Here is a 26,438-nt window from a genome sequence, read left to right as displayed (position 1 = left end):
TCTATAACCTGAATCACGCATACAAGTCTGTTAACAGATTTAAGATACACAAACCCTCCTCACAGTGTGTCACGCACTTCCAACAAAGAGGCCAAAAAAAGAAGAAAAATCTTATTCACGGGGGAAGACGAGAGGAGGTAAAGTCTAGGAGTTCTAGTGGCAGCAGTATGGCACTTCACGGGGAGAAGTCTGACCACTTTCAAAAGAGCCGGTGACACGAAAAGAAACTTTGCTGTGAGGGAAACAGTGAGGAACACATGCAGAGAAGCACATGTACCCGTGGGAGATCAAAAGAGGAGCTCCTGGCTAAGAGAGTGAAAGCAGCTAGAGCTGCAGGCCGTAGTACTGGAATCGAGACAGGCACACATCAAGAAAAGAGAGGCTTTTATTTTTGAAAGCTTTATAATGTTAAGTTGTTTATTTGTATGTTTCTTTGAGCAGTGAAGTATTACAACAATTTTAATCCAATTTGGATGAGTTATGTCTCAATGGAATCACTATTTCTAAATAGCATAGGGGGAAAAAACAGAATGAAGATTTTGGCTTTTTTTTTTTTTAATTAAAAAATATGATCTTAAGGACTTTTAGGGTCAGCAAATCTTGCATATGCAGCAAACATTGTAGGCACGCCTCGTTTATGGGAACAAATAGGGTGTATTTTCAACAGAGATCCAATAGGGAAATAAAACGTGGTGCTCTGCCCACAAAATAAGCTCCACTCTTATCGAATTAAATGCCCGTGAGAGCAGGTCATGCAGATGTGCAAAATATGACTGGGCATGTCCTCTGAGCTCCTTGATCTTGGCTCCCAATCAGTATGGCATGAATAGGCCCATGGGCTCTGCTAGCCTCCTGGAGTTGGGAGGAAAATATGTGGTAGTCTCTCCCAAATGCTACCTCAACTGTGGCACCAAAATAAGACCACTCGCAGTAAATAGTGCAGATCTGTGATGCCCTTCTCTCTTTTCTTATGCGAAGAATGAGATAGTTAATGTCACTGGGCATCTGAGCGAACTTCTCACAGAGAGGACTGGGGCAGTTCACACCTCCCCGAGCTATTGTTGCATGCTCTCTGTAGACTCGCATAGAGATCTTGTGTGCTGTTACACTATGTTCAGTTTTTTGAAGTTTTCTTTGCAACCATGACAGCTAGAGACTTCCTTTGGTTTTTGTTTTATACATGAAAGCTAAGATTCAGCAGAATAAGGCAGCAGCTTGAGAGAGGTGTCGTTACGCCATACCGCTATTCAGCGGCCAAATCGGAGCCCTGATTTTCAGATTTATGTGAGCACATGCAGTAGGCAGGGCTGAAAATTAGAACCATGTGCATCCATGGAACATAGATTTGGGGGCAGGGAAGGGAAGACTTCTGATTGCTCAATTAAACTATTCTCACCAGTAAGGCAACTGCAGCTCAGAGTGTCATTTTTCCAGACCTTTTAACTCCTATTGAAGTTATAATAAAATGTAGTCCCGGCAGTTCATCATCTAATAGCAGTAGCCAGGGATATTAATGTCAGCTTTAACCACATACTGAGCAAGCAGGATATAAATAGGGTGGATGGGTTCAAATCTTTACATTTTCCCACGAAGACCTTTACTTCTATATTAGCATCATTGTATCACCACCACAGGTCAGCGAACACTACGTATTAGGCTAAATATGCTTTTTGGATATTCTTAGAAGATTTGGTATGAGTGCTGGGGAAGGATGGAGTGCTAGACCTAGACTATCCCTCATTTCAGGCTGGAATTCTGCAAAGAAACCCCCAAACCTATCCAGGTTCAAAGGAACTTTTTAAATGCCAAGGAGCAAATGGGGGAGAGGAGTAGGGGACTTTTGCGACTCTGCCATCTTCTGGTTCTCCTCCCACCTCTTTCATTGCTCCTTCAGTGTCTCATTTGGTGGGTCTTCATCTCCTCCTTCCCTCTTTTGGTGGGAGTTCCATATGGCTCCATCCTAGGCTCCCTCCTTTAAAGCTTTTGCACCCCATCTTTGGAGGATATCAGCAACTATGGCTTCAACCACAATCTTTGCCCTGCTGACTCAAATCTACTTCTCTGCTCCAAACCTGTCTCCATCTGCTCAAACTCTTTTCAACCAGTCTTTAATATCTCATCATAATGTCTAGCCATCAACTGAAACTTTATACAGTCAAAAATGAACCCTTGTTCTTTTCCCACCCATCTCCTCCCCTCTCTTGTCACATCAGGGTTGTCAGATGGGCTTCATCTTTGACTTGCATATCTCTTTTTTTATCCACACATACAAGCCACATCTATTTGCTGTTCCATCTTCCTGTGCAACCTTTCAAAATTCCAGCCTCATTTTTCTGTCCACACTGTTAAAACTCAAGTCCAAACCTTGAACATCTTGCATCTTGAGTACTGCCTTCTGCACTGCTCTAGCATCAACACTTGCAATCTTACCACCCTCACCAGACCCTTCAACCATTCTTTGCATCGCTTCATTGGCTTCCTCTTCTCCACCACATCAAACACAAGCCACTTGTCCTTCACCCTTAAGGCCCTTCATAGCTTAGCTCTGCCCTGCTTTTCAATTCTAATACAATATTGTGCCATCAATCCCACTCTTGCCCTACCAATACCAGCTTTCATTGCCCATGTTTTCCTCAAGCATTTGTGTACTTTCTTGCACTCCACCCGTTACGAATGTGAGAAGTCCCTTTAAAATCTAAATCTAAATCCACTACATTATCTTTCTTCTAATCCTTCCCTAAAACTCATCTCTGCTGTGATGCCTACAAAACGTTTGATGGGAGGATGGCTAGGCAGTTGCTGACGGCTTATTATATAAACATGATCACTTTGCTCATACCTCATCTTAACCCCCACTTGGTTGTGGAATCCACCAGTCTCTTGTTATATGCCAATATTTTAGGCTGTTATGGAAAATGTCTTTTATTACAAGCGTACAAGTGCCTAGTACAATGTGGCCTTGATCCATAGCCGACAGGGTTTATCGCAGTGCAAGTAAGTAGGAATAATTATATGCATTTGTAGTGTTTCGTCGTTGAGACAAAATATCGGTAATCAATGCAATGTAAAGGCACAAAATCTAAGATTTTGTGGCTATGTGGTCTGTTAAGAGAGCAGATCTTTAAGAACAGCCAGAAAAAGACTTAATTTTTGTGTTCCTTATAGAACTGTGGCTTAGTTCAATACTGTCCCTGGGAAAATAATCCACCATTGGCAGTCACACTTCCCCAGTAAAACAGATCGTCATATCTAAGGCTACATGTGAACTACTGCTAAGCATGTAAGGCTTGCTATATTTTCCAGCATAATCATTGTCCTAATAGGTTTCTTATTCACCGTATTGTAAAACAGCTTCTGTACAGTAAAGCAAGCTTTGGGATTGTATGAAACACTATATAAATACCACATTCTGTACTATTCTCATGGGCTAAAACTCTAATTCTAGTACACTAATGATATCATGCTACAGAAATCCCTCAACTAAATTAAACCTGATTAAATGCAAAAAGCTGTCCTAACATAACACTAGGCTGAACAGCACTCAAAAGTCAACAAAAGCAAAATTTTAAAAAGAGCACTCAACCATATGCACTACAATGGTGCCTTTAATTATGAATGGCATGCTTTTTCTTAAACCATTAAATACAATATTTTTTAGAGACTTAAAACGTGTGTGCATCTTAGGTAACATGCAACTACCAATTTAAAGAATATCATTAAGCATATACACACACACATGGGGCAGAGTTAAGGTTGCACATTCACTTTTGCTTCTCCTGCCTTTTCAGTGCTTAATTGTACAACTTTAATACTTAGTTACCATAGGGCCAAAGACAACTTTTCACAAAAGAAAAATCCATGAAAGGGGGAAATGGGGAGGAAAACAGAGCATCTCCAAAAGGAATTCTTTCCAAATTGTTCTGTAAGGTGGGGGGTGAAGGAGTGGGATATATGTTCTTTCCCCAACAGAATTCAAAGACTACTGTTGCTTGGGGATTCCATGGAGGCCAGGGATCACCCCTCCATAGGCTCTGTGCTTTAGCCCTGACATGGGATCCCTGGAGCCCCCAGTCTGTCAGTGCCACACTAATGAAGCCACACTACCAGGACCTCCTCAACTGATAGCTTCCCCAAGACCCCCTTTAAAGTGGGGGAGGGCTGTGGAAGGTTAGGGCTATCCTTTCTGGTGTAACTATGGAGGCCCAGCTGGGGAACAAAGTACATATCCTCAGCTGTACCTGTTCATTGCTTGCCACCTCCCCTTGTGCAGATTCCTGATCCCACACAGAGCAGGGTGGTGGGGGACACTGCTGCAGAAGTGGCTCACACCAATCCCTCCTTCCTTGTACATGGGAAATGGAGATCTCCCAGGCACACACTAGGACTACATAATTAGGACCACAGCGAAAGAATAAACTGCCATAGCTTTTCAAAACCACCCACATACCAGCACCACCACCCACAATAATCCCAAACACATGTAGCCCCTCCCCACAGCACACCCCACTCATTCACTGCCTGCACAAATCAACACAATCTCTCAGCAAAACACACACACACTCCCCGACCCTCACTCATACTTACCATAAAACCGTAAACTAGATCAGCAAAGCCAGGGTGTGTATGGGGGTCATCACTACTGTGCAATAACATTAACTAAAACTATACACAAACACAGGTAAAATGGGGAGAGAGGAGTGGGGGAAGCAGTGGTATTTCAGCAAGCTGTGTCCACACACCCAATCTGCACCCCCTTTGGGTACCCAAAAGAAACGTCACTTACAATAGTTCTTCTTCGTAACATGATTATCTTTCTCCTTTCTTGCATGCTTTGATCAATATCAGTTAGCAATCTTGATATCTAAATAGTCACCTTCAAAGTTAATCATCCCTTGAAATGAACACTATCAGAAACCACTGACAAACCTTACAGCTTTAGTTACCTTGTTAATTATTATAGATCATATATAATGATCTATAATATATATATATATATATATATATATAACATATATAATGATCTATAATAATGTATATACTATTATAATTATTATTTATATTACAGTAGCACTTGGGGGCTTGATTGAGCTTGCGCTTTGCTAGGTGCTACACAAACGCAATCTAAATCACCACCACCACCACAACTGATTGTGATTGTTACATTTTTGGTAATCTCAAAAGTGTAGTCAAGGATTAAATCACCACAGACTATTATCTACCCTAACCCTGGTAGAAGTGCGCTCCCCAATGCGTGCAGCTGCTGTCTGTGCTGTTTTGTGGGGAGCACTTTGAGTGCTGTCAATCCAATACCCTTTTACAAGCACTAAATTCCCTTAATATAAAGGCAGAGAGAGAGGGAGAGAGGCAAACACACAGGGTGAGGATACTTCCAAAACTCTGATGGGAAATGGGTCCACAAATAAGAATCTTATGTGATACCTTCAAAGAAGCAAAGTTAGAGAAAAATAATTTCCCCCTTTAAAAAAAATATCAATCACAGGATTCACGCTCTGGAGAATATAGAGCTGAAGGAAATCTCAGCATTAAAACACTGATAAAACACTTTAACAGTGTCCAAAAGCAGGCCAATACCCAACAAAGAAACATGAAAGTATCTGTTCGAGTTTTTTATTTTAATGAAGAGAGATATAAGATGCCTCTAATCATAACAAGAAGCATAAACTGACAAAGCTTAAAGGACATGCTCTCACAAAAGCAAAAACTTTCAAAGATTGGCCAATTCAAAAAAATCCCAAGAGAAAAAAAAACCCACTTGGGAGAAGACTGCAAGATCTAACAGGCATTTCTGCCTAGATGTCAAAACTAAGCTCATACTTTCAGTGTTTCTCAAACATACGTAGGAAGAACCGCATGCCTTGTACCAAAACATCCCTGCAGCTAGCAGCCAAAACTTCTCTAGATAGCATGTGACCTGACCTTCCCACTGCAGGACTGTCAGAGCACAACAGTAAAAAAATGCAATCGGCAGTCATTTACACATGAACCTTTTCATAATAGTGATTCCTAATGAAATGATATCAAATGAAACAAAAAAAGTTCGGAAGACTTATTAAATCCTTTATTAGTCCACTCCAACTGAACCCCCTAGACCTTTTAACTTCACGTTCAAAGAAGGACCTCACCAAGAAGGATGTGCAGGCATGGGAAAAAAGTTGGCAGGATGATTGGCTCGTTAAAGGCAACCTGAAAAGCAAAACAATTGGATTTGTGCCCTTTTATCTTCTTTAGGATGTGAGAGGAAGGCCTACAATTTTTTTTTAAGGTTTTTTCCCCCTGCCTATTCTTACATTAGAAATTCAGGTCTTTTTTACTCTCTCTGGAAAGACTGTAGGATTATGACATTCAAGATGCCAACAAGTAAAAACTGATGACTGGAATAAGGAAGTAATTTATATTCAAACTCTTTGAATCTTTGTTAATATCTATTTAACTCAAAGACACAATCAAACATTTGGGAGAGACGCTATCTTTGTTAAAGACTGAACAATCCTGGCCTTTCAATTAGGCGCAGAGTTGGCTCACGAGGCACAAACAAGACCTCCAAGCAGTCCTCCAGCAAAACCAAGCACAACAGATTTAATATTCTCTATATTTCAAGCCTTTTATATGCTTCATAAAGCAGCCACACACACACACACACACACACACAAAAGTACAAAGCCTATATTTGACAGTCTCTCTAAGGTGAAAATCTTTAGGAAAGAAACTAGAATGGAGGATGAATCCATAGCATCCACCAGTTGATCTTTGTACAACCTGATATAATATGGATCAGTCACTATGGGTATGTCCACACTGCAATCAAAAACCTGCAGCGCCGAGTCTCGGAACCTGGCCACCTTGGGCTGTGGGGCTAAAAACTGCAGTGTAGATATTGCTGCTTGGGCTGGAGCCCAGGCTCTGAGACCTGCCCCCATCACAGGGTTTTAGAGCCTGGGCTCCAGCCTGAGCCAGAACATCTACACTGCAAGTTTTAGCCCCAGGAGCCTGAGTCATCTGACCTGAGCCAGCTGCGGCCATGCTGCAGGTCTTTTTATTGCAGTGTAGATATCCCCTATTACATCCGAATGTTTACTCATTCTGGGCCAGACTGTGATTCACTTGCTCACGCCGTATAATACTTTATACTATAACTAGTCCCTCTGTAGTCCAAGTGGAGTAAGGAGCTACTTAGTAGAAGGGTATTATAACATGGCCCTCTGTGAGCTTAAGTCAAGGCTCTCAGGAAAATGACTTTCTATGTAAAAACCTTCAATTTTCTCCTTTCGAGAAGGGTTTAAAAAGTCCACTTCTACTATCATGGAGGGGCAGGGGAATTGCTCACATCTTCTCCATAATGCAGGGTTTGCCACCCAGAGAGGCGCTCTCTCTTTGGAGGGATTTGATTTCATGCAGCATCACTTCCTGACAGATGCACAGCAGTTTTTCCAGGAGGAAGAGCAGGGTGAAGTGTGAGTCATCCATCGTAACTAGGGCCATCAGAGGCAGACAGCTTGAAGCTTCCTTCTGAAATGAAGGTTCCAGCAGACTACTGAGAATGGCTGACTGGCTAACTGCTATGGAACCCTTTGAAAACCATTTGGTTTACACTCATTAACCTCAGAGACATCCCCTCCTCCCACTCTAATGACTCGGTTCATCCAAGCATCAACATCAGCTGCAGGAAGACTTTCAGTCTCATGGTCCAAAGGGTCTTGGCACAAAGAATGACTCTGCCTGAGTTGATGAATCGACTTCTGTGCCCTGGCCAGCAATTTCTGATGGTGCTCTCATGGTATTGAGATGGTACTACTATTTCTGAGATACGAAAACTAGGGAACCTAAAGCACTTAACAGTTCACTCTGTTTAGAAGACGAATCCTATGAAGCACTTTCAGGTTACCACTAGGAGAGGCTTAAGGTGCTTCTCATGAAAACAGAACATCTCTGGGTGACCCCTAGCACCCATACACATCACGCTTGACTCCAAGACAGAGTATATAGCAGTCACACATCTTCCTGAAGCCACAGACGCTCCTTCACAGGTGGCATGGGTGAAGAGAACATTTTGGAACAAAAGCAGAAGAGGAATAAAACAGAACTGCTCAGGAGCTTTGTCAGATACCCATGAAGCTTCAACACAGACTTCATAAAAAACACGCTGAAGCCCCTCCACTCAACATTGGCAGTAAGGGCAAAAAGACCATCAAGAGCTACAATGATTCCACAAAGCCTCAAGTGCTTCTAAGGTCTCAACACCTTGTTGCAATGAATCCCCATTGGAAAGGGGTGCATTGAGTGTTCAAGACTGAGCTTGGATGCATTAAGCTCAGTATACATAGTACAGAAAAACTGTAACAAAGTATCAGACATGAACCATTAAAAACTAACAAAACAAAAAAAAGGTTAATCTGAGCTCAAAATTTCTCATAAAAACAGACTGAAAATTCTAGTCTAGGCATCAAGTGGGCTCAGTGTTCCAGGGCCACAAAACCTGGAGTGTAAAAGGACAAACACACAGACAAAACTTACAGGTACTTTATTAAAAAACTAACGGAAGGGTCAGGAAATCAACAAAGGCCAACTGAAACCTGTGGCAGATCATGGGTTGAAGATGTATCGCATCTGAAAGAAGTAACCTAGCTTTTAAATGGCATATCTCATGCTCTTAGAAAATGACAGAATACTAGTTGACGAAATCACGCTAGAACTGGCGTGGAAAGCAAGGCATCAATCAGCATGAACTGATTGTAAAGCACAGGGGGCAATTTATTAAAATGATTTTTCCATTATTTTAGTAATTGAATAATGATTAAAGCTTCTTGGTAGTTTCACAAAAGAGAGAAATAGTAATATTTGTTTTTAAGTTTGACATGATGAACATTTAATAAGAAAAACATAAGGGGGGGGGAGAGTTGTCTGCTTGCACAAAGAGGTACATCCACTTTTGCCTGCACTTGCAGCCCAGCAGCCCAGTCTTTGACCTACCCAGCACCCCCTAGAGTGCTGGATGCTAGCACTTTGACTCCACACTTGGGTCAGTAGTATGCAAGACTGGACCCCAATCAAGAGAGTCTTTTAAATACGATGGTACTTAGAAGGCACCTTTACCCCGGAGGAATCTATTGTACAAAAACTGTTTCAGACCTCACAACGAATGTACCTTAAAATGAAAAGAAACTGAAAAGTGAACTAAAAGGTTCTCGAACTACTAAGATGCAAATTCAGGATTCTGGTTCTCCTCAAGGAGTTATTAGTGATGTAATTACACAGAGAAAATGAGCATTCTTTACACTGATCTCTGTGTTAGTAATATCATCCACTCTTTGCAGAAGAAACAGTGAACCCAGAACTTGGATCTTAGTAGGTTTAACTAACCACCCACCCATGTTTTCAAAGTGCATTTGTCATTTTGAGGCTACACATTAATTCTGTTAAAATTTAAGGTTCTTAAACTGTGTTTTGTTTTTTCCTCTCTAAAATTCAGTTCAGTTATTCTGTTAAAAAACAAAGCCATGTTTGGATACAGGACAGAAAAAACACCACATAAAGCCAGTAAACTTAGGTATTTTCCCCTCTCTCCAAAAGGTCAAAGTATGCCTTTAATTTGTTTGTTTAATAAAGGGAAACCACTCTTAGGGTGAAATCCTGGAATACAAGGAGTAAGTCTTTATATTTGAGCTATAAAACAAAGTTCAGGAAAGAAATGTAAAAAAACCTCCATAGAAGCATGAGTTGTTCTCCTTATGAAAGAACACTGTTTTTATATTAAAAAAACAAGCCTGAAAACCAACAACAAAAACTGTATATGCATATGTCTGCCTCATCACCTCCATATCATTGTATATATACCCGCATAAATATTGAGCCATACACTTGAATTTATAACGAAGTAGTCCGCACTTTACAAAATAAGGTAATACATTTAGACAGATTACAAATACAGAGTTCTGTCCTGAATATTAGCGTATGCTATTGATACCTTAAAACTAAAAAAGTAATGATATTTTTCAAATTCCATCTAAACAAACACAATACATCTGCTACGGGGAGATCTTAGCACGTCTTGATAAACCTTATTGATAAAATGTTTAAATTACCAGACAGCCTTTATAACAGAGGCACAAGCAGAGTTTCCTGTCTAGCACAGTTTTTTCTGCTCTTATTCTAATGATACACGTTCAATTACTACAGAAAAGAAAAGAATCAAATCAGAAACATCTGTAGTTTGCCATATAATTACTGGATCTTCCCCATGGAGACTGACCTTTGTAACACCGATACTAAGACCTCAAAGGCTAAATGACAGAGGATATTCACATGGTTTAAATGTATAACATGATTACAAGGAATTAAATAGGCACTGTTATTTTTCCATCTTGGTTTATGTTAACATAAGCGTGTACTTTATGATCTTACATTTAATCTCTGTGCTCAGTATGTAGTAGCAGAATTTACTCACTATTAGTGGATCCACAAACCTCTGAAATGCAATGTTTTGATTATATAATAAAGTTGAATACTGTATTTGAGGCTATTATGCAGCCATTACTTTTACCTGTAATAGGAATCTTTTCTGCCAAGCTTTCTTCCTTGCTCTCATCTTCACACCAGCTTGTGACTTCTGTATGTGAACACACAATAATGAAAACACATTTCAAAGCCACAATGATCAGACTGGTTTGTTTTCTTTTAAGCCCTATTCCCTTTAATTTTTCACTTTTGTTATCTCTTATTTATTGATCTAAACTGTCCATTACAGTTCTTAAAAGAGGAGCCTACTGTGAACTTTAGTCAAATATGATGCTACTGTGTCTCTGTGTAGCTTCCAGAGAAAGCAGTGAGCTAACCAAATATCTTAAATAATGTAAGTCGTGATGAGCCTTTTAAAAAAACAACAAAACCCAAAATCTATAAACACTACAGTCTTGCCCAATAGTCCAAGAGCAATAGTATACATTATACTGGAAAATTAATTAGTTTAAATCAAAGTATCTCTCTCCTCCCTGGGTCAGACTAGCATGATTTTAGGAGATCTAAATCAGTTTGTTTATGTTTGCTGTGTAAAGAGGACTGCATCCTAATTGCCTGTCTCTTTTAGTCTTTCATGTAAGGAATGCTCTGAAAGCATACCAAGCAAGTTACCATATTTTAGTCATTGCAAGAGACTACATTATATTACTTTTCTTTAGCTAAAGATATTAACCAGACTTTTATAAACATATTCAATTCATAACTTCGAAAATGCAATGCAGCTTTTCTTGTCATGAATTTTTCACTTCCAAAAATGAAGGGGGAAAAAAAAAGTCTATTCCCCAATCTGGGTTTATAAGTAAACAATACTTACCTAATTTTGATATGGCAAAATGTGTTTTATAAATGGTAGACAGACCTCAACACAGGGCTTACATTTCTAACTTACATTTAAAAAGGAAAAATAGAAATCTAATCGTTATAGAATGCTCATTTAAAATAAGTGAACAGAAATAATAATTACTACTAATGGACATTTGAGGATGTTATATTACCCCACAGTAAATACAAAAAAGAAATGTGTTAATTCATCAGAACTGCAGTAATATACACAGTTTTTTACAGACTTTGGTATTATATTATATATATATATATCTTGAGACACTGAGAATGACAATAACTTTGAATGCATTTGTTTCTGTGGATCTTTTAACATTAGTTACCTTGTTCCCTTGTACCAATGCTGTCAAGCCATTGAGCATGTTTTGTTTGCTTTATTTCCCCATTGTCATTCAGAATTGATGGCAAGCGGTAAGATGATTCATTACTATGAATAGATGACCTATCACCACACTCTTCCGGAAGGACCTCTCTCAATAACAGCGTAACCTACAGCATTTAAAATAAATAAAGTAAATAAATACATAAAAATAACTGCAGCACGCTATTATCCTTAGTCTCAGAACTACATTCTTTTTCAACATAAATGTAGGTTAATCTTTACTTAACAATATAATCTGTTGTCAGGATATTTGTTTTTAGATATTAAATTATCTCTGAGTTAAACTGCTCTTACTTTACTTCATAGTTTAATTTAATTCCTAACACAAACTTACAACGCTTTTTTTTTTTTTTTTTTTTAAGGAATACATTTTCCAGAAATCATCAGTGTTTTGTCATTGATGAGTTACCCGTCAAGGAAAGAAAATACAGTGTGCCACCAGCTATGCTAGGCCAGAAACATTGTTACAATATTTTAAAATTGGTTCAGACTAACCGGGTTTTGAAGCATTTTCCTCATCCACTTTGGCCAAGCAGACCACGCCCAGAGTTTACCTAAATTGTTTTAAACTACAAGTAAAATAAGGCTAGATAAAACTATACCTAACCCAATGTACTTGGGGCTGAAGGACCTGAGCCAAACCCCATTGAAGTCAATGGGAGGCTTTCCACTTATTTAAATGGGCTTTGGTTCAGGCTCTAAACGTACAGTATTATTGATTGTACCCAGACAGTTTATTCAGTCTTGTGTATTCATATGTATTTCAGCAGCACCATTCATATCTCTATAGTTAAGGATGTATTAGCTTTCTTTTTTGCTTTTTCTATCTTTAATTAAAACCTACATTTTCCGAGAAGGCTATAATTGCTAAAAAACATAGCTCCGAGCTAAAAGCAACTAGCAAAGTTCTAGAAGCAAGTTTAGCCCTGTTTTTAAAAAGCAAGTTATTTCTGAGCATTAAAACCTTTTTTAAAATAGAAATTTACATATTTTAAAATTTTTGGTTGTATAACTCACATGGATTTGATCCAAAACTTAAAATCAAGTACACAACACACACACATATATACACACACACACATATATATATATATATATATACACACACACACACGCAAATAACAGTTGAAAAGACGTATTTTCAAATGAACCTTTAATCAATATAGAGCATTGTTTCCATTTTTTTCCTCCCTCCAGCTGTTAAGGATTTTTATTATATAGTGTGCAAATTAGGGGCCTGATTCTGTAGATCTCACTAGTTTCAAGCTCTAATTATCTAATGGTTCAATAAATGAGGGAGCCTCCAAGGATCTGGACTGATGTCTCATGGAAATAATCCTAGATTTTGTGACTTTCTTTATATGTTTACCTGTGAGAATGGAATGGCTCCAGCTGGAATCATTCAGGTCCCATAGGTAAATATTACTCATTTGCTTTTTTTCTTAATCCGCTATTTACCCAAGAGACCACAATGGCTCTTTTTGAGTCGTGAGCAAATAACTTTCAGTGAAGGTTTTGTTTTGTTTTTTAAATTAACCTCATGCACAGGATTTCAATACATGTAAACAACAAAAGCACATCAACACAAATCAGGGAAATTCTAAGTGATTGCTTTTTGTTAATGTTAAAAATAAATTAGGTTCTATAGCCAGGATCACGAAATATTTTTATTATTGAAAAGACAGACTTGTTTCCAATTGAGAGTCCATCACAATGCAAATCTAATATATTATATCAGAAGCAATTCAACTGACATAAAGATTCTACTAGTAATATATTTTATGCTGTTACTGATGGACATGTGCACCATCACAGATTCCAGGCCAGAAGGTACCACTGTGATCAACTAATCTGACCTGTATAACACAGGCCACAGAACTTCCGCAAAATAATTCCTGGAGCTTACTGTTTAGAAAAACATCCAATCATGATTTTAAAATGGTCAGTGATGGAGAATCCACCATGACCCTTGGTAAATTGTTCCAGTGGTTAATTACTCTCACAGTTAAGGAAAAAAGGGATGCCTTATGCCTGGTCTGAATTTGTCTAGCTTCAACTTCCAGCCATTGGACCACATTATACCTTTTTCTGCTAGACTGAAGAGCCCATTATTAAATATTTGTTCCCCATGTAAATACTTATAGATTAATCAAGTCATCTCTTAACCTTCTTTGTTAAGATGAGTAAGATTGAGCTCTTTATCCCTTCTCACCCTCTCTCCCCTCCCCAAATCTTTTTCAGAGTCATTGCTTTCAGGGACAGTCTCCCATCATAGAAGTATGATAGGTTCTTTGTGCCTAGATGTATACATTTAGCCATAGGAAAACCTATATTGTTTGCTTGTGCCCAGTTTATCAAATAATCCAGATCAATCTATATCAGCGACCAGTCCTCTTTTTATTTACCTCCCCCCCAATTTTTGTGTCATTCAAAAGTTTTATCAGTGTTGATTTTATGTTTTGTTCCAAGACACTAATAAAAATGTTAAATACCGCAGGGCCAAGAACCAATCCTTGTGAGACTCTATTAGAAACACACCCATCGAATGATGATTCCCCATTTACAATTACATTTTGAGACTTGTTAGCTACAATTTAATGTGTGCCATGTTAATTTTAGATCTTACTAGTTTTTTAAAGTCAAAATGTCATGAGTACTAATTCAAATGCCTTGTAGAAGTATATTACATCAACACCTTTATCAACCACACTTGTAATCTCATAAAAAAAAGATATCAAAATTTGACAAAATTTATCTGCAATAAACTCATGTTGGTTGGGCATTAATTATATTAACCTCCTTTAATTCATTATTAATCAAGTCCCTCCATTATTTTGCCCGTGTTAGACGTCAGACTAACAGGCCTATAAATTAACTACATCATCCTGTTTACCCTTTTTAAATATTGGCACAACACTAGCTTTCCTCCAGTCTTCTGAAACTTCCACATTGGGCCAAGACTTATTGAAAATCAACATTAATGCTTCAGTGAGCTCCTTAGTCAGCTCTTTTAAAACTCCTGGATGCAAGTTATCTAGACTTGCTGATTTAAAAACATTTACTTTAGCAGCTGCTGCTTAACATACTCCTGAGATAGTAGACAAATAGAAAGAGTGTTATCATATGAGATAACTATGTCATCTATTTTTTCCTCAAATGCATAACAAATATTTATTGAACACTTCAGCCTTTTCTACATTATTATTAATAATTCTACCCTTTCCATTTAGTAATGGACAAATACCATTGTTAGATTCTCTTTGGTCCCAATATATATTTCTAAAAATTCCTTCCTATTGTCCTTAACTCTACCGACATAGATTTCTCGTGTCCTTTTACTCTCTTATCAATTTCCTACATTTGCTAACTTATGTTAATATTATATAATTATTTTTTGTAGCTGCCTTCACTTCCCCTTTAAGTGGGTTTTTGTTTGTTTGTTTTTTTACCAATATGGCCTTCTTCCTTCACTGTGACTTTTTGTGCCTCTAGTAAAAGTATTGTTAATCCATTTCAAATTATCATTCACAAGTAATAAATGGAAACTAAATATTACATTTAGGAATCCAGATAAAATGGGATGGCTTCCCATCAGACATCCCACAATGAAATCCCAGAAACCACAAGGGCTGATGCCTGGACCAGCAGGGACCAAACTCTCACACCCTTATTAGGGTCTCCAGCTTGTCTGGAGAAAGGCCTTCTTAACCAAAGTCTGGTAGGATCTACATCAGGCTAAAAAGATGGCCCAAGTTATAAAATAAGCTGTATTGTTCCTATATTTACTGGAGTGTAACTGAGTATGAAGAACTCTATCAGAAATACTTTTTAGAAAGTTTCTTTCATAAGTCAAACCCTGAAGTTTCAAGGTCAAGATGCCCTCACAGACCACCAAAAGAAAAAGGGAGAGTCCCATCTGAGGAAACTCCCGACAACTAGCCCTAAAGCCACAAAAGGAGCATCAGGTAGTCTCAAAGTATATGGCAATGAAAGAGAAAACATCCATGGCAAGGGATGGGGAGAGGGAGGGAGAGAAAGAAATAGATGGTAAGACATGCCGGGGGAGGAGAAGAGAGAAAGGAAGGAATCCGGGCAACACTACAGGCAGGAAGGAAGAGGGAGACTCTACAGCTTTTTGAGTGGAGGACACCACATGGAGGAACTGGACAAAGGTAACCTAGGGTTGGGGAAAGAGGAAGGAGAGGAAGAGAATATGCCAAAACAGAAGGTCACAACATCTGCCTTCTGACAATGCTAGAAGGGAAATTAGGTTTACTGGTCACAGCCAAACACTTCTGAGCCCATCGGGCCTGTTGAATGAGGAGCTGGCTGGTTGTGTGATGGAGGGGTACAGAGACTGATGGGACTCTCCTTAAGTTCAGGATGCTTATTTAAAGCATTCCCAACTCTGCCCATGGGGTTCCTCCATGAGTGGATTTATATGCACGTTTGGAATGCTGATAGGGCTTTGCATGCTCTTGGATGTTTTAGCAATGCTGTGACAATACATGGCGCCAGCAATGTACGGTTTGGTGGAATCTTCATCTGTCAGCACAGTAAATCTTCAAAAATGGCCTGAAAACTGTATCAATCTTGAAGTCCTAATAATCAAGAACCCTAAGTGCACATAATGAGCAAAATAATTAAATCACAACTCCACCTGGCCTCTTTTTGTCCATTTGGAGTTTTTGAGTGCAAATATTTGATTTTTTTCAACATGTAGATATTTGTTCTTCAAAATGCAGGTGCGTGTGTAGAGGTGGGATAAACATTTAGCATAAAATGTGTTCTGTTCTAAAGAATTTAATAGCAGGTTGTTTAAATATTTCCAGGAATCCAACTAGCTTTAACGTAGGTGTTTTATTTAATGAGCTGTGTGCCTTTGTATTTTATCCTTATTTATATAGGCTACTTTCATGGAAGCCTATTGTCCTGTGCAATTTCCTTGTAAATAAGAGGTTTCCAAGGTAAATCTATCCTGAAGATAAATTCCCTTGAGAATTTATCCTGATTAGTAGATATAATACAAAAATAAATGCATGCACACATGGGTACCAGTGTAACACAACAGCAAACAGATTATAGTGCATATGTTGAGCAATAAAGTGCTTATGTTACTGAACTCTAAATATAAATCTTTTTTCTTTACTATCTTTATTCAAATTCTCACCTGATTGTCATCATACACTCAATGTTCTAGCCTCATTGCAATAGTTTCCTCAATGCTATAACCAAATACAAAATGTATAAGAGTAGCTCCACAAATATTGTAAATATATTTACTATCAGTTCAAAGATGCATCTCCTGACTGGGTCTCTTGCTCAGGCAAAGTGCATTGCAAGTCTGAAAGCCAAACAATTTATCCTTATTTCTTTTAAAAGTACAATTACCTTGACTACAATTTAAAATAAAGCTCCAATGTACCAAAATATTACACATTATTGTTTGGGCCGTGATTTTACTGAAATTAAAAAAAAAAAATCAGTTACCTATGGAAACTGCATAAATGAGGGGAAAAAAACAAGATTTGTAAATTACTTGTTCAGTTTATTTTTTGAGCTATGAACTATCTACAAAAAAAACTGGATTAAAAATCTAAATCTGATTAACTCTTCAGAATATATCTGCTCTCTGTGATATGCAAAGGGCTGATTTTTGATTGTGGATTCATGCAAAGAAGTCTTGTTATAAACTCATAATTTAAAGGTAGAGAAGAGCGATACCCTGGATGACAATAATGATCCATCTCCTCTTGAAGAAACAGTACGGTTTAGCAGATAGGGCTAGGTCAGGAGACGTGGGTTGTGTTCCTTGATCTGACACTAGCCTACTGTGGATACTTAGGCAAGTCACTTTGTGTCCATTTCCCCATCTGTAAAGTGGGGATAATGATTCTCACCTTCTTTTGTAACAAGCTTTGTGATCAACAGATGCAAAGCATTACGTAACAGTTACGTATGATTATTACTAAAATTTAAAAAGTCACCACAATATACGGACAAATGCCTCCATGTCCTTGCCAGCAAGTACAGAACTCCTCAGTCACAGATGGAACCATCAATGCTCTGCTGCACAGAGGGAAAACCACGTAGGGTATGAAAGTAACTACACTTTCCCTGCAGAGGGTGTGCAAGAGCCCCAACTATTACTATGGCTCTTGGGCTCAGTGACAGCCCAGCTGCCGCACAGCTAGTCCAATCCAAGCTGCCTGGCTGGGGCAGGGGGGGATTCTATTCTTCTATCCCCTCTTATGGCCTCTGTGCAAAGCCCATTTACTCGAGATTTGTGGTAGGATTGGTGGGGGCAGTATCTGGTCCATCAAACTGCCAGCTCTTTTTACAGGGAGCTGGTTTATAACCATATATATTAAAGTTTTAAAAGTATACACAATGGCCTTGTTTGTAAAATTGTCCATATAAATTTAGTATACCAAGCATTACAATGCTATTTTAAGAAAGAAAAAAGCTATCACTCATGATGAAAAGCTATTAATCTAGAGAGACTGATGGACAGAGAACAATGAGATACAATGGGCTTGTGATTATTTTTTTCCTGGTTTCACTACAGCACATCTATTTAATTTAAAATATGGATTTTGGGGGACCGGGGAATACTGATGCCCTACTGAAAATCTTGAAGAAATTCTTTAAAATGCTTTATTCCATGAAGAAAATAAATGGAGACCCCTCTTCCTTCTCCCAAACCACCTTTCAACTATCTCAGAATCTGATTAAGAATGGCAATTTTTTTTCCTGACATTCTTAGGTTTTTTTAAATAAAAGAAAAATGTCAGATGGGGTTAGTGACTTATGTTTGTTTGTTTTTTCCTCCTGTATGATTTACTATGTAGACATTGCCACTGATTTACACATTATATATTTTTCTTCTGGTGAGATTACAAACAATTGCATACATTTACAAATAGATCGTACATGGAACAAGATAGAGGTCCTGAGAAAACAACAGTAAGTGATTATATAATTTGGCATTTCTTGATTCTTGCAACTTTAAAGTATTGATTTTTTGGTATGGAATTTCCTGGTGTTTCTTTTTCAAATGAAAAAGTGTAAGACAAAAATGTGATAGCTGATAAAGCTGCAGCTTCCTTGGGGCTTTTCTAAATAATTTTTGCACTATTTGAACCATAACGGTTTAGAAACTGGTACGGGTAAAGTGGTACAAGTGGCCACTGCTATATAAGTATAATGGTGCTTATATCACTGATAAGGAGTATCACTTATTCCTATAAATGTATGCATATTTCTAAATAGCTGCTATCAGTGCACAAGTGGGAAAGGGAAAGAGCAAAGAGTGAAAGATTAAACTTTCACAGTAGTGATCACTGATCACAAGAATCATGGTAGGGGACCACTGTGACAGCTGATATCTATTTGTAAGTCTAAAAAGGCTCTTTAAAAAAATAATTTTTTATTTCTATTTTTCTCCAAAACTTCAGGCTGTAGCCACAGAGACACATTCGCGTGCGCACACACCAACCGTTTGATTACCAGTCAGCAAAACTGCTGAATGATCGTAAGTGCTAACCTGGCCATCTTGTGCATTTTTTTCTGAAATAAGTAAAGTTCCAAACATCTCTTTTACTTCTTCCTTCAGCAAAACATGGTGTTTTTTCAAGAACAAAATGTGTTTGCACAAACGTTCCCATAACATGGCAAAATCCAATGGCAGGTCAGGCCTGGAAAACAGACATACATGCAGTAAATATGACAGACACAGCGTGTCAATAAATTGTAAAATCAGCCCACGCTATTCATATCTGTTTGTTTAGTGCAGTATAATCAATGAGATATTATTAACTACTTTTTAAAAACTCAATGTGTAATATCCTTGCGGAAAGTGGAAAATAACATTTCTGTGTCTACAGACTTTGTCTCTTTACAGTTGACAAATCCTTGCCCTCCCTGTCCGACAAATTTAGCTGAAATGAATATAACTCCTTTTATTCTGATTACCTCTTCCTTCGTGCACTCACATTAGTGCTCACATAATCAATGATGTTGCCATCGTCTGTATTTAATAGTACACTACATAGAATTATTAGAGATTATTAAAAATGAAGTATAGTTGTCAATGTGCATGACTGTGTGATGCTTTATTCAGGATTTATTGAGTTTGTTCACATAGGTTCTAGTCCCTGCAGCCTTACGTGAGTCTGCAGAGCTTGGGATGGCTGATTTTCCCACAGTCCCTCTGGGAGGCCATGCAGAGCCACAGCCAGGGTGCACTGTGGAGAATAGGTGCTGCAGGAAGTACAGCCCAAGGGACCCAGTGTGACAGTATCCTGCAACCCTCTGATTGGCCAGCAACCCTATTTAACTCTGGAAGGTGCCCCAAGAAGTTTGCTGGTCAACACCACAGATTTGGGGCCTGGTGCAACTCCAGACCTCATCTGGTCTCCTGATCAATGGTCTCTGATCCCAGCCTGACCCTGACTTTAGCTTAGTACTACCTCTGATCCCCAGTCTCCACCTCCGGCCTGACACTGACCCGGATTCCTGCCTACCAGTTCTAGCCTGGCACATATAAGAACATATATATGGGGGGAGGGATAGCTCAGTGGTTTGAGCATTGGCCTGCTAAACCCTGGGTTGTGAGTTCAATCCTTGAGGGGGCCATTTAGGGATCTGGGGGAAAATTGGTACTTGGTCCTGCTAGTGAAGGCAGGGGGCTGGACCCGATGACCTTTCGGGGTCCCTTCCAGTTCTATGAGATAGGTATATCTCCATAAGAACGGCCATACTGGGTCAGACCAAAGGTCCATCTAGCCCAGTATCCTGTCTTCCGACAGTAGCCAATGCCAGGTTCCCTAGAGGGAATGAACAAACAGGTAATTATCAAGTGATCCATCCCCTGTCACCCATTCCCAGCTTCTGGCAAACAGAGGCTAGGGACACCATCCTTGCCAACAGCTATTGATGGACCTATCCTCCATGAACTTATCTAGGTTTTTTTTAACCCTGTTATAGTCTTGGCCTTCACAACATCCTCTGGCAAGGAGTTCCACAGTATGACTGTGCGTTATGTGAAAAAATACTTCCTTTTGTTTGTTTTAAACCTGCTGCCTATTAATTTCATTTGGTGACCCCTAGTTCTTGTGTTATGAGAAGGAGTAAATAACACTTCCTTATTTACTTTCTTCACACCAGTCATGATTTTATAGACCTCTATCAGATCCCCCCTTAGTCGTCTCTTTTTCAAGCTGAACAGTCCCAGTCTTATTAATACTACAACCTCTGGTCTCCCGTCTCCGACCCTGGCCTGACTTTGACCCCAACTCTTGCTTACTAATCCCAGCTCTAACGATTCCTCTGACCCCCGCCCACCAACTACCACCCTGATGTGTGGACCCCAACCCAGCTGTGATTGCTAGGCCACACCACCTATGCCCTGGTCCCTTACATCTTACTTGGTAATTTGCAAAACTCAGTGTTCCATAATAGATCTTCCAGTCAGTACTATAAATTAGCAACATTCTGTTGCACTGATACACACTTTACAAATATTCCTAGTCACATGGTATACTGGATTAAGTGTGGTGTTAGGAGCCAGGAGGTCTTGAGTTCTATTTCCCTTCTGCAACTAACTGGCCCTAATAATACTTTGCTTAATCTACTAAGCAGCCTGATAAGGAACACCTCTTTCTCCAGCAGCTTTTTCAAAATCCACACTTACAGGGATTTTTGAGCAAAAGTGGGTTTTCCATTTTTCACAACAATCAATATACTTAAAAATATTCCCCACTACATCTGGTAAAAAAAAGTATTTAAAAAAAATTGCTCCATTTCCAAAGACGTTTCACAAATTCTAGAAGAGGCAAGTTTCATTTAATGCTATAGGTGTATTTCCCTGAGAAACAGCTTCGGAAATACTGCAATGATACATCAGTGCTCAGAGATGTATCTGTCTCCAAAGGACAACTAAATCCTGTGAAATGAATGGTACTTCAGTGCTAATAAGTGCCCTGATCCTGCAAACACAAGCATTCCTGTAACTTTACTCATGTTATAGATTAGGGCATAAACGTTAAGCGTAAGGCATGGGGAAGGAGTTCTGTTTTCATTACAGTGCTAGCAAATGATCTCACTAATGAAACCTTCCCCTGCCTTGTGGCATGTGTATGAAAAGGAAACATTCTAGGCTTCTACAATAGTATATACAAAATAATTAACCATTAAGGTTAAAATAAATGGTTACAATAAAAATCAGGGAATGCAAAAGCTAAAGGTTTCCTCCAGCAACGTTAACTCGGTCACATGGCATATAGAGTTGATTTTATACTATATATTTAAATACTAAAAACAAATCATAATAATATGTTAAGCAATTTAATTAGTATTTTTATTTCTGTTGTTCTTGCTACAGACAAGTAAAAGCATCATGACAGAGTTAAATTTCTCTTGGGAAGTTAATTTTTTCTTTTATTTGAACTGTCCATCCTTTAAGGTCCATTCCTATAAAGTTCCATTTTAATTTCAATTTAGTTATCCCAGCCTCTGAATTAAAGGAACCAGGGATAGGCATTAAATTCCAACCCACAACTGGGGAGGGGAGGACAAAGACCGGCCAGTCAGGGATGCAATGGAGAACCATGAATTTCAAATTTTTGTGGCTGGAATACAAAGCCTGAGTATCTGTGAAACATGATCACACATTCAAATAAACTCTATTGGGGAGGGGAGTGAAGGGGCATGAGTGAGAGGAGAAAAATGAATAAGGGGCTTGAAGCTGGTCAAAAGTATAAATTGTGAAGATGCTAAACAGACCAACTGCTATCCCCTTCATCTGTTTATTTAAGTGCATGCATGCTGCGCAGCACACAGGGGCAGTGAGTCTACCTGAAAGTACACACTTGTAAATGTGCATGCTCAGTACGAAGTTTTAATAGGATCATAACTTTATTAAATTTCAAACCATTTTTTACAAATCCAGCAAAGACACTATTCACCGTTGAGGGCTATGTCCAATGTAAGTTTCAAATTTCAGTCAATTTTAATTGAGTCTAGACAAATAAAGAAATGTTTTGTTTTGTTTTTTAAGTGAAAATAGTATTATTTCCTCTATTTAACTAAAAAATGATTGATAGAATTTTCATCACAGTTTCCAAACTAATTCACCGTGGAGCCAAGAGCAAATAGTTTCATCCCAAAAAAGTGTTTTTATTAAAAATTGGCATAAACATAGGAAAACAGAAGTTTATAACTGAAACAGTTTTGAACCATTTAATTCTAACTTTCACTACAAAGTGAATGATTATAATAATGCACCATATTTTCTGGGACACAAATAAATGCCTCTATGCTGGCCATGTGTTTCACAACCTGGGCTCTCAACAGAATTACCAGATTATGTGTAAATATTCTATGTGTATGTATCTTGCTTTTTAGAAAGATACTTTGTATAGTATTTCAGATACAGCATATAAACCACACACTGAGCACCTCTGTTAGAAACAGCTGTGTTTCCCTCCTCTTCTCCTCCCCAGAAAGATGCATCTTTGTAAGAACCCTTATTTACTCCTCAAATTTATATCCTACAGCCTCGTGGTTCCATATTGCAACCACTCGCCTTTCAAACAATAAAGGACAAGTATATGAAATCCCTTTGAAGTTTAATACTATTCCTCAATCAGCAAAAGGAGTCACTGTTGAGAAATTCAATAAACTCGCAGCCCGGGCTGCAATACAATGGGAATCCAGTGCAAGTTTTCTCCCTGACACTGCAAAGACTATGATGACGAGGCAAACCAAAGAGCAGCTTTTTGCTGTTGAAAGTCAGTCCACCTACCTTTCTAGGTTAGGGAAGTGTATCATGTAATTAACATATTTTAATGATACATTTTGAAGTTGACCAGTGGATTTTAGCCACATGTCTCTCATTGATGCAAATGGAAGGCAGAGCTAAATCTATATAATGTCTCATTTAAAATGAGAAAAAACTTTACACTTAACATGTAAAAAGCAAATAGGTGCACAACCTTTTAGTGAGAAGAGCTCAACTGAAGTGATTTTAAAAACTGACTAGTAAAAAAAAAAAATCGCCTTATTCTGCTAATTTACAATGCTTGAATCACATGGCTGATATTGAAGTGCGTGTAGATCACCTCTTGGAATTCTGAAATTTTAATGTCACTCAGGATTTGATCTATATTCTGCTTTCTTTTCGTGAAACATTCAGAAACAAATTCAGACAAAGAGTAAGAACATTAATTGTATGATTGCATTAGTTTTGTGACTATGATACCTGACTTGCTTTTCATCTGTAGATCTACCTCTGTCATTAAGTGTTTTCTCAGGTAAGAGGCATCCATTCAATGTGTTCTGCAACAATCCCTGAAGCTGATGAAGGACAACTGCTTCACATGCCTCAAGGTCTTCCTCTTTCAAATTGCCAGTTTGATTACAAAAGCTATAAAATAAAACAGGTGCTGCATGAAATGTTTATTTAAGCCCAGACAGACAGCTAAAATAGGTTGGATATAGAATCTGCAATAATTCTCATGGTTTATGGAATAATAATCAGTAATATAATCTAGACATAAAAATGCAGCCATGACAATGTCTCTTGACAAAGACATAAAATAGAGCGATGTAGTTAGAAAAAAAGATTTTTTTTTAAAAAACCCAGGGATCAAATCCAACTTTTTAACTCCTTAACGCCCTTTGACTGGGGATATTACACCTGAAAAATAATTATTCCTATGACAAGAAACACCACATGAATATTCTAGGTGAGCTAAACCAACCTATCAACCAATCTTTAAAAAGGTAAAGTTTTATATGGTTGATTATATCAAGATTAGTTCTTGCAATAACTTTTGTCACCTGACAGCCTTGTGAATCCTGGATGCAATAAAATATATCCACCAGCTGTTTTTTGGAGATAAAAGACTGAATACAACAATTAAGATTGAAACAACACGAATTTCAATACCCTCCATTGCAGTGGGACCACGCAAACACTTACATGTGTGCTTAATTTTATGCATATGAGTAGTGCCCCTGAAGTCAATGGGCCTATTCACGTTCATAAAGTTAAGAATGTGCATAAGTGTTAGCAGGACTGGGGCCTCAACATCAACAGTAGTTAAACTGATAAATTAAATTGATAAATTAAACAGTAATAAGTCACCAGAACCAGACAGTATTGACTCAACAGTGCTGAAGGACCTAAAATATGAAACTGAAGAACTACTAATTGTGGTATGTAACCTATTGCTTAAATCAATGGTTCTCAACCAGGGGTACACATCCCCTGGGGGTACATAGAGGTCTTCCAGGAGGTACATCAAGTCATTTAGATTTTTGACTAGTTTTACAATAGGCTACATAAAAAGCACTAGCGAAGTCAGTACAAACTAAAATTGCATATAGATAATGACCTGTTTATACTGTTCTATATACTATACAGTGAAATGTAAGTACAATATTTATTTTCCAATTGATTTATTTCATAATTATTTGGTAAAAATGAGAAAGTAAGCCATTTTTCAATAATAGCATGCTGCGACACTTGTATTTTTATGTCTGATTTTGTAAGCAAGTTGTTTTTAAAGTGAGGTGAAACTTGGGGTACGCAAGACTGATCAGACTCTGGAAAGGTTGAGAACTACTAGCTTAAATCAGCCCCTGTACCAGCTGATTGGCAGATTGCTAATGTAACATTAATTTAAAAAAAGGCTCCAGAGGCGATCCTGGCAATTACAGGCCGGTAAGCCTAACTTCAGTACCCGGCAATTTGGTTGAAACTATAGTAAAGAACAGAATTATCAGACACATAGATGAACACAATATGTTGAGAAAGAGTCAATACGGCTTTTGCAAAGGGAAATCATGTCTCACCAATTTATTAGAATTCTTTGAGGGGGTCAATAAGTGTGTGGACAAAGGTGATCCAGTGGATACAGTATACTTCAGAAAGCCTTTGACAAAGTCTCTCACCAAAGACTCTTAAGCAAAGTATGCAGTCATGGGATAAGTCCTCTCATGCATCAGTAACTGGTTACAGAATAGGAAACAAAGGGTAGGAATAAATGGTCAGTTTTTACAGTGGAGAGAATTAAATAGCAGGGTCCCACAGGGATCTGTACTGGAACCAGTGCTGTTCAACATATTCATAAATGATCTAGAAAAAAGGGTAGGCTGTTAGATGGCAAAGTTTGCAGGCAATTCAAAATTATTCAAGATGGTTAAGTCCAAGGCCGACTGCGAAGAGTTACAAAGGGATCTCACAAAACTGGATGACTGGGCAACAAAATGGCAGAAGAAATTCAATGTTGATAAATGGAAAGTAATGTACACTGGAAAACATAATCCCAACTATATATACAAAATGATGGGGTCTAAATTAGCTGTAACCACTCAAAAAAGATCTTGTGGATAGTTCTCTGAAAACATCCACTCAATGTGCAGTGGCAGTCAAAAAAGATAACAGTGTTAGGGAACAACTAGGAAAAAGATGAATAAGACAGAAAATATCATAACGCCACTATATAAATCTACGGTACACCTACACGTTGAAAGGCATGCAGTTCTGATTGCCCCCTCTCAAAAAAAGTTATATTAGAATTGTAAAAGTACAAATAAGGGCAACAAAACTGATTAGGGGTATGGAACAGCTTCCATATGAAGAGACATTAAGAAGACTGGGACTGTTCAGCTTGGA

General features: G+C 38.3%; 1 protein-coding gene across 4 annotated transcripts in view; it reads right to left on the bottom strand.

Annotated features, from left to right (window-relative positions):
• KIZ (kizuna centrosomal protein) overlaps positions 1-26,438 on the bottom strand; it is a 90,967-nt gene that overhangs the window by 15,232 nt on the left and 49,297 nt on the right. For all 4 annotated transcript variants that reach the window (XR_010599990.1, XM_065589838.1, XM_065589837.1 and 1 more), the window contains 4 exons: positions 24,018-24,182; positions 19,302-19,452; positions 11,697-11,862; positions 10,559-10,624 (listed from right to left, as the gene is read on the bottom strand). Coding sequence is in view for 3 of the 4 variants with exons in the window: in XM_065589838.1 (XP_065445910.1) it covers positions 10,559-10,624; positions 11,697-11,862; positions 19,302-19,452; positions 24,018-24,182 (548 nt within the window). In the remaining variant the exon portion in view is untranslated. The remainder of the gene's footprint in view (positions 1-10,558; positions 10,625-11,696; positions 11,863-19,301; positions 19,453-24,017; positions 24,183-26,438) is intronic.

The sequence above is a fragment of the Chrysemys picta genome, chromosome 3 (genome assembly GCF_011386835.1).
Source record: "Chrysemys picta bellii isolate R12L10 chromosome 3, ASM1138683v2, whole genome shotgun sequence".
NCBI lineage: Eukaryota > Metazoa > Chordata > Testudines > Emydidae > Chrysemys > Chrysemys picta.
Note: the sequence above shows the minus strand (reverse complement) of the source record. Positions and strands in the feature narration are given on the sequence as shown.